The sequence below is a fragment of the Gordionus sp. m RMFG-2023 genome, chromosome 4 (genome assembly GCF_954871325.1).
Source record: "Gordionus sp. m RMFG-2023 chromosome 4, tfGorSpeb1-WG-v2, whole genome shotgun sequence".
Classification (NCBI taxonomy): Eukaryota; Metazoa; Nematomorpha; class Gordioida; order Chordodea; family Parachordodidae; genus Gordionus; species Gordionus sp. m RMFG-2023.
The window spans coordinates 22326876-22339351 of record NC_088778.1 but is presented as its reverse complement, the minus strand read 5'-3'; the positions used below and the strand labels follow the sequence as shown (position 1 = coordinate 22339351).

At 26.4% G+C, this 12476-nt stretch overlaps 1 protein-coding gene across 2 annotated transcripts; it reads right to left on the bottom strand.

Annotated features, from left to right (window-relative positions):
• Positions 1-147: 147 nt before the first annotated feature.
• Positions 148-7919, bottom strand: LOC135927746 (uncharacterized). 2 transcript variants are annotated; one of them, XM_065463902.1, is made up of 6 exons: positions 7614-7919; positions 3713-4096; positions 3493-3550; positions 2724-3442; positions 933-1310; positions 148-581 (listed from the first exon to the last, which is right to left on the bottom strand). In XM_065463902.1, the coding sequence occupies exons 1-6, from the start codon at positions 7738-7740 to the stop codon at positions 241-243; spliced, it is 2007 nt and encodes a 668-aa protein (XP_065319974.1). In that variant the 5' UTR covers positions 7741-7919; the 3' UTR covers positions 148-240. The 2 variants fall into 2 exon arrangements, with proteins under 2 accessions (XP_065319974.1, XP_065319975.1); XM_065463903.1 differs by lacking the exon at positions 3493-3550 and having other exon boundaries at positions 2724-3419; positions 7614-7915.
• Positions 7920-12476: the final 4557 nt, after the last annotated feature.

Sequence of the window (12476 nt, the reverse complement as noted above, 5' to 3'; positions counted from 1 at the left end):
TAGCATATTATTTTAAAACTTATACTCTTACATTATTAATTAATATTATTTTTCTTACAAAATGAAGATATGAAATCTCAATCTTTCAAGTTACTTAAGCTTAACATTAGTCCTTTATATTGTCACACTATAAAAAAAGTTACCAATCTTTTATTATATTTAGCATAATCAATGTATTCATGAGATGAAAATACAGTTTTTAGCTATAATAACAATTTTACATTTAAAATTCCCCACATTTTACACATTATCCATCATGATTTCAGGGGATGGGGTGGGTTCCGGTGTCTGGGAATCTACTCTTGTCTTCTTTCTTTCCTTCTTAGCCTTGTTGAGCTTTATCTTTTTAACTCGATTCATAATTTCTGGGTTTTGCAAATATTTTTTTAGCGTTTCGTTTCTCAGTGTCTCTTCGGTCTTTTCGGTCACGAATTTTACCCGATTTCTTAGCTCTTTCAACTTGTCTAGGTATGTATGTATGACTAATTCGACACAGGTAGTCATAGTGGCTAACCCTACCAAGATATATACCATCATGAGGAGCAAATAATTTGTGTGCACTGGAACTATATCTCCAAATCCTATTTTTTTTAAAAATTGATTCAAAAGATGAAATTGTTATTTAAATTTTAAAACAACAATAAAAGATTTCAAGTGTAGGGGGTTTGAGAAAAGAAGTTTTTAGAGAAATTGAGTCTGGAAATTATTTTAAAATAAATTATCATTAATTCAAAAATAAATTTCATTTTAACAAACCTGGTTTAGGGGATAATCGTTTCCTCTAAAGTTTTGCATCTATAAACATAAGTACCCTTTCTATAAATTTACCTTATAAACCATATAATATATCTACAATGATCATCTTATTAATATGGATAAAGGGCGATATAATGGTAAAATTAAGTATGTTATTATAATATTACGCTATAAACCTATGGTTGTCATGGTGATAAAAACGAAATAAAATGAGTCGAAAAAGGTCCAATCTTCCCACAACAAAAAGGAACCAGCTCCGGCAGCCATATATAGTCCCATTAACAACAAGGCAGCGTATATCGGTAATTTGAGATTCCTTTTGGGTACCTTTATCCTCTTGGTGATTTTCCGCAATTCATTGTTACCCATACGCAGGACACTTACGGCATTTTTTTCGACTGTCGATGAGAACTTTACCCATAAAAAGTGGATTAGTTTAGCAAACAGGGTACCCAAATCGGCGACGACTAGTAGAAGAAGAGGGATACCGAATACTGCGTAGATCATGCAAAATATTCGGCCATACAAAGTTTCTGGGGTTATATTTCCATAACCTGAAGAATGATTTGGAATGAAAAATTTATAGTGAGCATTATATATTAGCATTGTTTCAGGATATTGATTTCAAACATATTTTATAGAATTGTTAAAGTATCTAGATACAAAAAGATGGTATTGGTATAAAGATACACTTTTATAAAAATATCTGTATATAACTAAATACTTTAGAGGTATCTATATCTATTTTTACATATATTTTCATATGATTTTATTTTACATTTTTTGTTATTAAATATCAGAGACCTGCAGGCCCAGCCCGTGTACATGGGCAGGGCTGCATTTTAATTTTTTAAATATAACCGGGCTGGGCCTATCAAAACCTAATATTTTAAACATATTATTATCTAAAATTTAAAAAAAATGAAATATATTTAAAATCTAGGTCGGACAGAAATTTTTCTTTTTCAAAAGTGGGCCAGGCCATGCAAATAATATGTTTGAAATTATTTAATATATCCTGGTTTATTTCACTGCAAGAACAAACCGAACAAATTGTATATTACGCAAATGACACAACATGGTAAATTTTATATTATAATTAATATTTATTTAAAAAAATATATATCATAAATTTTAGGTCAATAATTCTAGACAATCTCTCAAATGAAATCAAATATTTAGTAATAATATTTTTTTTGGACACCCCTTAGATTATATAAACATTGATATAAGTTGACACACATCAAATTTTGAATAATATTTTTAAAAATGAGGGCCACGAGATTTTAATATATTTAATGATTATACCAATATAAAGTTATTATTAAATCAACCACTCTGCTGTCAGGTGTGAGGAGTATATGGCTAAAAATGTCTTTACTGATAAACTGGGGTACCATAATGATAAAAATTTTGAGAATGTTTTATTATTAAAATAACAATTATTTATAATCATTTAATTATATATTCCGTATATGAATTATTAAAATCTAACAATCATTATTTTAATTATATATTTGTTATAGGATCAGCTCAATCAATTTATTTAGCTCAAGCTCACTTCGAAATTTGAATTTTATCAATAGAATCCTAAATTAAGCATTTTGCACACCTTACATAAGTAGAATAAGATTATATAGAAAAAATGTATCTGTAGCTAGGTACGTTTTTAGACAATGTATATGTATCTAGATTCATTTTTAGGTAAACAGCTCTGATTTTTTGTTATGTCATCATTTATAATATTTTTTTTATTGATTTAATATAATCATTTTCTTAATAAATACTACTATTAAAAAAAACTTTCCCTTTCTAATTGTGTAAACTAAAAATCATCAGATAATTAAGATATAGAACAATATTTCCTATTTTCTATACTGATTTATACCCCCCCCCCCCTTCCCCTACTAATAAACTTTTTATTATAATTTATTCACTACGCAAAAATCTATTAATTAAACATTTACCTATGGTACTTATCACAGTGGCTGAGAAAAACATGGCCTTGGTAAGTGTCCATTGAAAGGGTTTCATAACTATTATGTGATTTTGTATTTCAAAATGTTTGGCATTATTCAATAGCAAAGTGGCATATTCCGTCAATTTAGTTGAAATGTTTATTTTTTTGATAGAATCGTTCAGAGCCCAATCATCGAGTGCGGATATTAATGTATTATCAAAGGGATTTCTCGTTCTCACGACAAATTTAGTGTCATTCTTTTTAACCTGCCTCTTAAACTTTTTGGAGTTATGATAATCAGGCTTGGATTCGTAATCTTTATTAAAACCATTACCTATTCGTTTTTGCGAAAGATTAGGGTCATAAGTATCAACAAAACTTGAAGCAGTGGAACCTAATTTTGTTTCTTTCAATGTTGATGTGCTTGAAATAAGGTTACTCTTCCTGAATAATTCGTAAATCTCTTTCTCCTTTTCCAATATTTTGAGTCTGCTATTAAATTTAACATCTCTTTCGTAAGGGTGTTCTAAAGCGACGAATACAAATGCTCCAGCTATCGTATAGCTAACCAGCAAACAAAGAATACCAAAATGACAAAATAAAAATTTAAAGTATTGGTGCCACGGGTCCTTAGACATGTCAAGTTTGTCAAACCCTTCTAAACCACCGAATGTTACGTCTTCTTCGTCTTCAGCCTTTTTTTCTATACTTCGAAAATGTGTTTTGCTTTAGATTTTCTTTTAAAACTATGTTCATTTATTTATATAAATTTGAACCTAGTACAAATTTTAAATATTCCTGAATTTGTGAGGTGCATAGGGTGGGGGAGAGGTTCTAAGAAAGTTAATTATTAAAATTTTAGACAAAAGAAAAACAATTTTCATCAAATAAAATATCTCTTAATTTGAGTATCAAATATTTTTCCTTTATTTCGGTTTAATATTTTATTTATTAAGCCTAAAAAAACAGTTAGAGCGGATATAAACATACTCACACCTTTTTCCGTTGTGATAACTTGGTCCACGATTTTACTCATAGATATCTTTAGGTCATTTAAAATATTTTTTTCGTGCTTATCTTCTAAGGGCGTGATAGTATGTGAGATTTTGGTAAGCGATAGATTATTAGAAGGCGATATTGCAGAGCCCGGAGATGAAGACGTGGGCGATTCGTTTCCTTTTTCAGGCGAATCTGTTGAGGAAATATCAGTCTTATCTTTGTCATAATTGGATGTGCCGTAATTGGAATAGGGTCTTTCGTATATTTCGGTGTCATCCGAGAATGACTGTAACCTAACTATATCCGCGGAGAATGACTGTAACCTAACTAAATCTGCAGGATCCGGCTTTTTCATATTTTTAGAAGCAATGTCATCTTTGTCTGAAGGAATGGTGGTAAATATTATATTTTAAAAATATATTTATATATGTACGAATAACTCAATCTCATGAATATAGTCAAGTAAAGAACGATAGCCTGCATTCAAACGGTATAAGTTTTATCTGCCGACAAATTTACTCATCATTTATTTTATCTAAAATCTGTGAGCTGAGAATATTAATTATGCTAAACTTATAAGCAATAGACATTAGCAATAAATTTTAAATAAGCCCTGTTTCTTGCTACTTTTTATATGATTAAGGAAATAGGTAATTCAAAATTAATATAATAGGAGAATTGCTGTAAACAAATCTTAAAAATATTATACAAGTTTTATAAGCATTTTGATTATATTTAGTTAGGAATATTGTTAGAGAGAATAGAGTATATATATTATCAATCAATAAATACAGCAAAATTAAACTATCTTATTTGAACACTTAAGAATCTAGAGCCTTAATTTAAGAAACTGTTTAATAGCGCCCACAAATTGAGCTTGCGTTTTACCGTATTTTTTAAATTAAAAAAACGTAGCCCCTTGTTTAAATTAAGGCCTTATTATTATTATTATCGATCTAAAATTTAACTAAGTTATAAAAAAGAATAGGTTTTTGTATATTGTATTATCTCTGCTACAATAATTTTAAAATATTCCATTTATATGATAAATTATTTTTTTTACAATTAATTAAACAACTAAGAGAAAGGATTTTTAGTGACCCCCCCCCCCCCCCCTATTATTCTTATATATGTAACACGACTATTTTGCGAAAATTACCGAGTTCTTACGGAAAGGGTGGTAGACCAACGTGCAAAATGAGTGAATAAAAATAATACTAAAAGCAAACCAGTTTGCGTTTTTAAAATGGTTTTTAACTCCAAGCGGTAATTTAACCAATTTGCATGATACTATTTGAAATGCATTATTTGCTTTTGCAACTGCTTTTGAAATGCTCATTTTGTGCTCACTCTAATGCTCTAGTTTAAATGACAAAATTAAGTATATTATTGCAATAATTTTAGCATATCTTTAAATTAGTGAAGGTCAACCGGTCTGTATTCACTTCACCTACACAAAATTTATTTGCCTTTTTGAAACCAATTGCAAAAAGGTCAAAATTATTTATAATGACTAAATTAAAAACCACATCAGGGCTAAAAATAAAAAAAACACTGCTCGTGCTGGTTTAAATTTTATTTTAGACGGGGCTATAAAAGGAATTTTAAATCCAGTTCGGGCTTTAAAATGCTATTTTCTTCTGCAGATCTCCCAGATATAATATTTTATTTAGAGTTCATATTGAACGAGCAATCAAAGCTTATTAGTTAAATTAAACAGGAATGCAGTCAATTTTTACATAATTAAATTGAAGATAAATTATATAAAGTCCATAACCCTTATCACAAAAATTGCAGCTTGTCCAGCATTTCTACATGATTCACAGTATATGATATAATGCCAGAGAGCTTTAGATCATTATTATCGATATGGTAGGTAAGTTTTAATGGGAGAGTTGTGTTTCCTTTTATGATTGGTTGAAAAATTACTTGATTTTTTACTAAAATCCCGATCAACTCTTCTTTATAATTCTCATTCAAAAATTGTCTTACCTTATTTTAAATAAATCTTTGGCATTGAAAATACCTTCCTTTATTTAAAAAATAATACAAGTTTTATACAGTTTTCAAATTAAATCATAAAATTAGAGATAACTTACACCTACCTACCACCTACTACAAATGAAAATAATGATCGAACATCAGAATCACCTTGTTATTTAGTATATTATCTTTACCAGCTGATTAGTATGACATTAATGTTTTGACTTTTGCAGTTAGTAGAGCAATATATAATTTATTTTTTTAAATCAATTGAGATTCGAAAACTAAATAATTATATATAACAGATAATAAATAAGCAAGAAGATTGCATGGTTATATATATTAAGCGAGATATGGGATCATACGAGCGCTAAAATGAGAACAGTAATAAAACAAAACTATTTGAAATTCATTTTTTCGTTCATTCATTTATTATCACTACAAATATTATTTAATTTTGTTCCCCATATTCACTTTTACATTTATAATATATTTTTTAAAAAGGGGGTTTTTATTTTAACCCTAATTTAAATTTTTTCTGAAATAATAAGAAGAAAGTATGAGCACAACATTGCCCGGGCAAGTTTGTGTCTATACATGAGGTCGTTGTCGTTTGTGAGAATGAGGGTTATCAAACCGAATCGAAACCGTAATAAATCATAATTTTTCAAGCCTTATCCGTAAGCTACATTATAATATATGCTTTAAAAAAGAGAGAATTGAATTGTCACAAATTCATTTTAACCAATTTAAACCAGTTATGGTTTTTAAATTTATATTTATGTATATTAACATTTTAAAAAAATGTACAAAACAGTTTAAATATTGTTGATGTTATATTTATTACTTATAATATTCATATTTTATAATAAAATAAAGAAATTATATTTTTTTTTATTTTATTTTTTTTATTAGATAATTATGGGTCAATTAATAAAAATATATACTATGATTCTTTTAAAATATCCAAAACTTATTAAAAATAGGAGCAAACCGAAAAGAACCGCTATACAAACCGGTACGAATCTATATATGTTCAGAAAATAGGAATTAGATAGTTAAAAATGTTAACCAAAAAACTAGAATGGAACTAAACCCTTATAACATAACAATTCGACACCCTGGTAAAAAATAATTTTAAAAAAAAAAATCAAATTATAATTTTTGGCCCTATTATAAATTTTAAAAGATCCGATGTGGGCTATTAAAATTTACAGACTGAAATTTTTTATCAATTTAAATAAAAATTATATTAATAAATTAATCAGTTGGGGAAATGCTGAAAATGGAGCATTTAACAATTCATATACTCTAATATTTTTGGTTTTGAAAACAATTTGCAAAATTATTCAAAAATAATAAAAAAATTTAAAGATTCAGGGTCGGGTAAAATAATTAAAGTCAAAAATCCGGGCTGGCCAAAAAAAATGTGCTTAACTTTTTTTAAAAAATCCGGGTTTGGCCTATAATTTACGCATCTGTGGATCTCTGATATATATTTGATAGGGTTTAAAACTATGGTTTTTATTAGATATTAAAACCTCTATTATTATATATTTGGAAAAATTGCAGCATTTTAAAGATTATTTTTTTAGAGGGTAAAAATCACCAGGGATTGCAACTTGCAAAAACCTTAGACTTGAAATATCCCCAATCTCCCTTATAGTGTTTTTTGCCATATCATTGTTTATGAATTTTCCATAAATACATCTGAATAAATTATACTGCCTCTATTCTGTGTCACATTCTTACTTTGTTTGTTAAAACAAAACAGAACCTAGTAATTTAATTTTCTTTGGCTCGACCCAAATCAAAATAAAAAATACACCAGGTTGAATTTCAAAAATATACACAAGTTAGTGCATTAATTTAATCGTAAATTAATTTTAAATAAATAAGACTTCTTTTTTTTTACCATGATCGTCGGAATTATCTTTCTTAGGATTTCCGTTCAAAGGAACATTATTATTCCTGGCAACCTCGGGGTTTTCTTCGACTTTAAATAAAGGTATGGAATGAACTAGATCCTTAATATTTTTCATAATTTACATTTTCTTTTTTTTACTCTTAGAAGTAAAAAAACCTTCATTTACGAGCTTCATAATATTCCTCTTGCATTTATGAACGTGAAACGCGATTTAATTTTATACGAGATTTAATTATTATAATTATTTATTTATTTTTAAATTTCAAAAGGTTTTTATATTTTTTAAAATTCGAAAAATATCAGCTAAAAAAATATGAAATATAAATTTTTTTTAAAAAATGTCAGATGTAAAAGCAACAAAAAAAGAATAGTTTATATTTAATTATTTTTAATATAATTAAAAAGTTAATTTTAAATTTTATTGAAAATTCTAAAAAAAAAAAATTTAAATAGATAAAAAAAATGAATTAAATTATAAATAAATTTACAAGCAATATAATAATTCTTTTATTAAAAATTATCTAGAATTTTTTTTTAACGTTAGAATATCTTATTTTTAGAAGTTAAATTATTTTGAGATAACCTAAACTATTTATTTCAGTGGCGTTGTTAAAAGGGGTACTTATCAGGTCTAAATTTAATTTTCGCGTAAAATGTTTTTCGTTCGAACATATGATAAAAATATTTACTTTTTTTGCGACATAATAAGAATGTTACTGACCCGGACACTTATTTTTTTTCAAGGACCACTAACCTATGTAAGGTAAACATTCATATTCTTTATAATAAAAATACGGCCAGATAAAATAAACTTTTACTATCGCCCGGGGTCATTTCGATATTCTCAGGTATTGCATTATGTCGCAGTTAAATTTACCCACATGGAATCCAATTAACAAAATAAATAATAATCACCATACTTTATTATTTATTATATTATATTTTAATATTTAACAAAATCGCAAATTCTATTATAAAAAGGATCGAATTTCACTTAAAAAACTAACTATTATCATATCAATTTTTCAGAAATCAGTTTCAAAAAAAAAATTTGATAACAGATCATATATATTCTTTTTTTTTAAAAAAATAGTAATTTATTAGTTTTTGTAATTATTCCAATATACTTGTAATATAACATCTAGTTTTCATTATCACGTGTGGATTAGCTAAAGGCTAAAAAATGGCGATTTGATAACAGATCATATATATTCTTTTTTTTTAAAAAAATAGTAATTTATTAGTTTTTGTAATTATTCCAATATACTTGTAATATAACATCTAGTTTTCATTATCACGTGTGGATTAGCTAAAGGCTAAAAAATGGTGATTTGATATCTAGCCATCTTCGATCTTATGTTTTTTGGGCCAGTCGGTTACCATACCTAGTTTTTAATATGCTTTATAGTCATAATGATTTGAAAAAGGATATATAATTACTAAAAAAGCTCTTTATCATTTTACCTCAGTTTATTAACTGGATTAACCCTTTCATTCATGCTAGGCTAAAATTTGACCCACCTTTTTCAAATTTTATTGATAGTACAAAATATAATATAAATCATCCACCTCATTTATTTCATTTTTACATATGCGTAAAACAATTTTTTTTTATAAAATAAATGATTTACATTTTAAAAAAAATCTCGTTAAAATTCGCCAAATTCACATTTTACCCAAACGGATATTTTTAAAATTTATATTTCTTAGATTCGATTTGTTAACATAATATTTTATATATACATAAATATTAATTTTATCATTATTTATACATTATTTATATATATAATATATCGTATTTTAAATATATGATTTATAATGGGTTTTGTTTAATCAAAAGATAATATGCTCCTTGTAAATTTATTACATACTCTCATATTGACATTTCAAGCAAATTCATATGCAACTCAAAGTGAAAAAAGGTAAAATAAATATTTTTTACACATGCACTTATGGTTATTATTATTTTATAGATTTAAATCTATAAAATATTTTAAAAATTAGAATTTTTTAAATCTAAATAAACATGTAAATGGGGATAAAAAAGATTACCATATTGGAGCACAATGTCCGATTTCTACCATTATAGTCAAGCGAATGCCTGTAAATAGGTTTGTTTACCCATATATCGTCATGCTGAAACTATTGGCAGCGCAGAGCAAAAAATATTTTTAAAAAAAAACACAATTTGCCTAAGCTTTTTTGATAATTTTTCGCAATGAGAATTAAAACCAAATTACATTATTAAATCCTTAAATGATGCACATTATAAAAATGAATATACTCATAAACTAAAATATTGCAATTTAATTTATCCTCCTCGCATTTTTATATGCAAAAGAAATATTATATCAGTAATATCGAACGATGAGTCAATATTCTCTATTGAAGTTACAAAGAGATTAACAAGTCGGTCGAGAAGAACTACTAATTTCATTCTCTAGAATATATAGCAATTTACTCATTGGCTTGTATCATATTTGTCATATTATTATTTATTTTTTTAAAAATTATTTTGTTTAATATTTATCAAATTTAAAATAGTCGCCTGATTTTATAATCACGTGTAAAACTCGTGATCTCCAAAAGTATAAAAGGGACTAGATTTTATAATTATGATGACTTTTTTTAGTTTTTAAAATATATTTAATCAATAAAATTTGAAGTTGAAAATTTATTAATTTTAGTTTTAGAGTTGTGTTGGGTAAATTGAGTCAGTTATAAAATGGCGTTGTAGTACTGATAAAGTTTTTTATAGTATATAATTTTCACAATAACGATTAGTTTTTTTTATATTGTATAATTATCATAGCTTGAAGAAGAGTACAGAAAATTTGATTTATCATAGTGATTACACATCAGAAAAGTGAAGAATTTATGTGTATATGAGATGTTATGCCGATATAATGTATACATCTGCATAATAGTATATGAATATCTACTCACTTTATCTTTTTCACAAGCAAATTGTATAAGAACCTTTAGCATAAAAATAAGTAAAAATTGACTGCCAGCAAATATTGGGCAGGATTATTTATAAGCCTTTTTAATGATTCGGTAGAAAGGAAATTATTAGTAGAAATAAAATTAAATGAGATTCTTAAATATCTGAGCAAATGAATGAAAATCTTTATTATCATATACACAAAATTATACTTATTAATTTTTTGAAAAAATTTTTTAACTTATAAAATAGTGCATAATTTTTATTATGAAGTAATAAAAATAAGATAATTTTAGTTCTATTAGTAACCATATATCGTAAATTCCACCAAACGAGCCAAAAATGGCTTGGGTTTTAAAATGCTGCTTATTCATTTTTTTAAAAAAATTATATCAATTAAGTTAGTTAAAAAATGGGAAAATCATAAAAATATGATTCTGACCTTTACAGATATCAATTAATATCTTTTGCAGGATAGACATCTAATTTGGATTTAGATAATTTTTCATTCATGAAACACGCTTTTAAAATATTTATTTTGTCAAGAGCCTAGAATAAAGTCTGGTATAAAACATAATATGGTTTGATCAGGGGATCATTAATAATAAAGTAATTTAAACGCTGTCAAGTGATATCTATACTAGTGTTGTTAAACGGCTCGTTTTGAGCCGATTTTTAAAAACGGCTAACTCAATGCTTCATCCAGAAAAATAATATGCAAGCCTGAAGATTTTGTTCATAGAAGGAACAAAGGTCTATACAATATACATATTATCGAAATCTCGAGGCTTAGACTAAATTTTTATGGCCAAAAACAAGCCTATTATTTTATAAGCACTTTTCTTAACAATAAAACATTTTTTCTTCTTTTCTATGCCATCTACTTAGTTTTGCACCCGTTCGCTCTCTGAATGGAGTATCCTATTATTTTGCTTAGAGATTAGGGTTTATTTCCATCTTCTACATCAGGGCATCACATTTGTACTTTAGTCAAGTTCTGTCAGGCTTGAAATAAGGTGATCCCATTCAGAGCTCAAAGTGGTCTTGAAATTGCAAAACTTGGCAATTATTTTTTTTCTCTTTAAATTATCCAATTACAATTTCATTTCATATATAATTCTTGTGTATTCAATTTTAGAAGGATTGTTTTAATTTTATTTTACGCATTGTTTTTGCTAGTTTTGAACGTTGTTGACCTAATTTGTCAGAAATTGAGCCAAAACTGACTAGTTGTAAACTAGTTCCTAAACTCAAGCTAAGAACGAGTTCGTTTTTTAGAAATAAATAAAATAAAGAATTAGGGAAGGCTCGTTCTAACTAATTTTTTTGGTAAATATCCGAATTTTTTTATGTATAACCATTAATGAGAAAATTGTTAAGCCAACCTTGGTGTAAATTTAACCTTAAGCACGATTTCAGCAAATTCCTTTCTTTCTAAATGTTCAAAACCGATTTAAAAGTAAACGTTTAATAATTTCTTATAGGATTCATTTTATATAATTTAGAAATTTAATATAATACAGTTATTCATTCTAATTCTTCTTCTTTTTCTTCTTTGGGAATTTATGATTTTTATATGGACCAAAATGCAATTATCAAAAACCAAATCAGAAATAAATTTTAATACAATTACCTATATTTTTCGATATTATTTTATTTTAGAAATATAAAAAGAAATATTATTTTCATTTTATCTCACTCCTATGTTCCAATTTTTTAAGACCAAACCTTTTGTGTACGACTCCTTTAATAGAAATTATGAAATTTCGAATAATATCTATAAAATAGTCTCGAAAAACACTTCCAGCCTCTATAATATTTGGATTGGATAAAACACCCTTTTTCTTGACCAATTTATTTGCTATCCTTGCATAAATTCAGTCGTAGAAAATCCTTCTATTTTTATG

Excerpts from the sequence above, each read along its gene's own strand:
- LOC135927746 (XM_065463902.1), bottom strand. The coding sequence starts at position 7,740 with ATGAAAAATATTAAGGATCTAGTTCATTCCATACCTTTATTTAAAGTC. Across the intron at positions 4,097-7,613 it reads AGATAATTCCGACGATCATG|ACAAAGATGACATTGCTTCT; the intron begins GTAAAAAAAAAG and ends CCATTCCTTCAG. Across the intron at positions 3,551-3,712 it reads AGTTATCACAACGGAAAAAG|AACCTCTCCCCCACCCTATG; the intron begins GTGTGAGTATGT and ends TAACTTTCTTAG.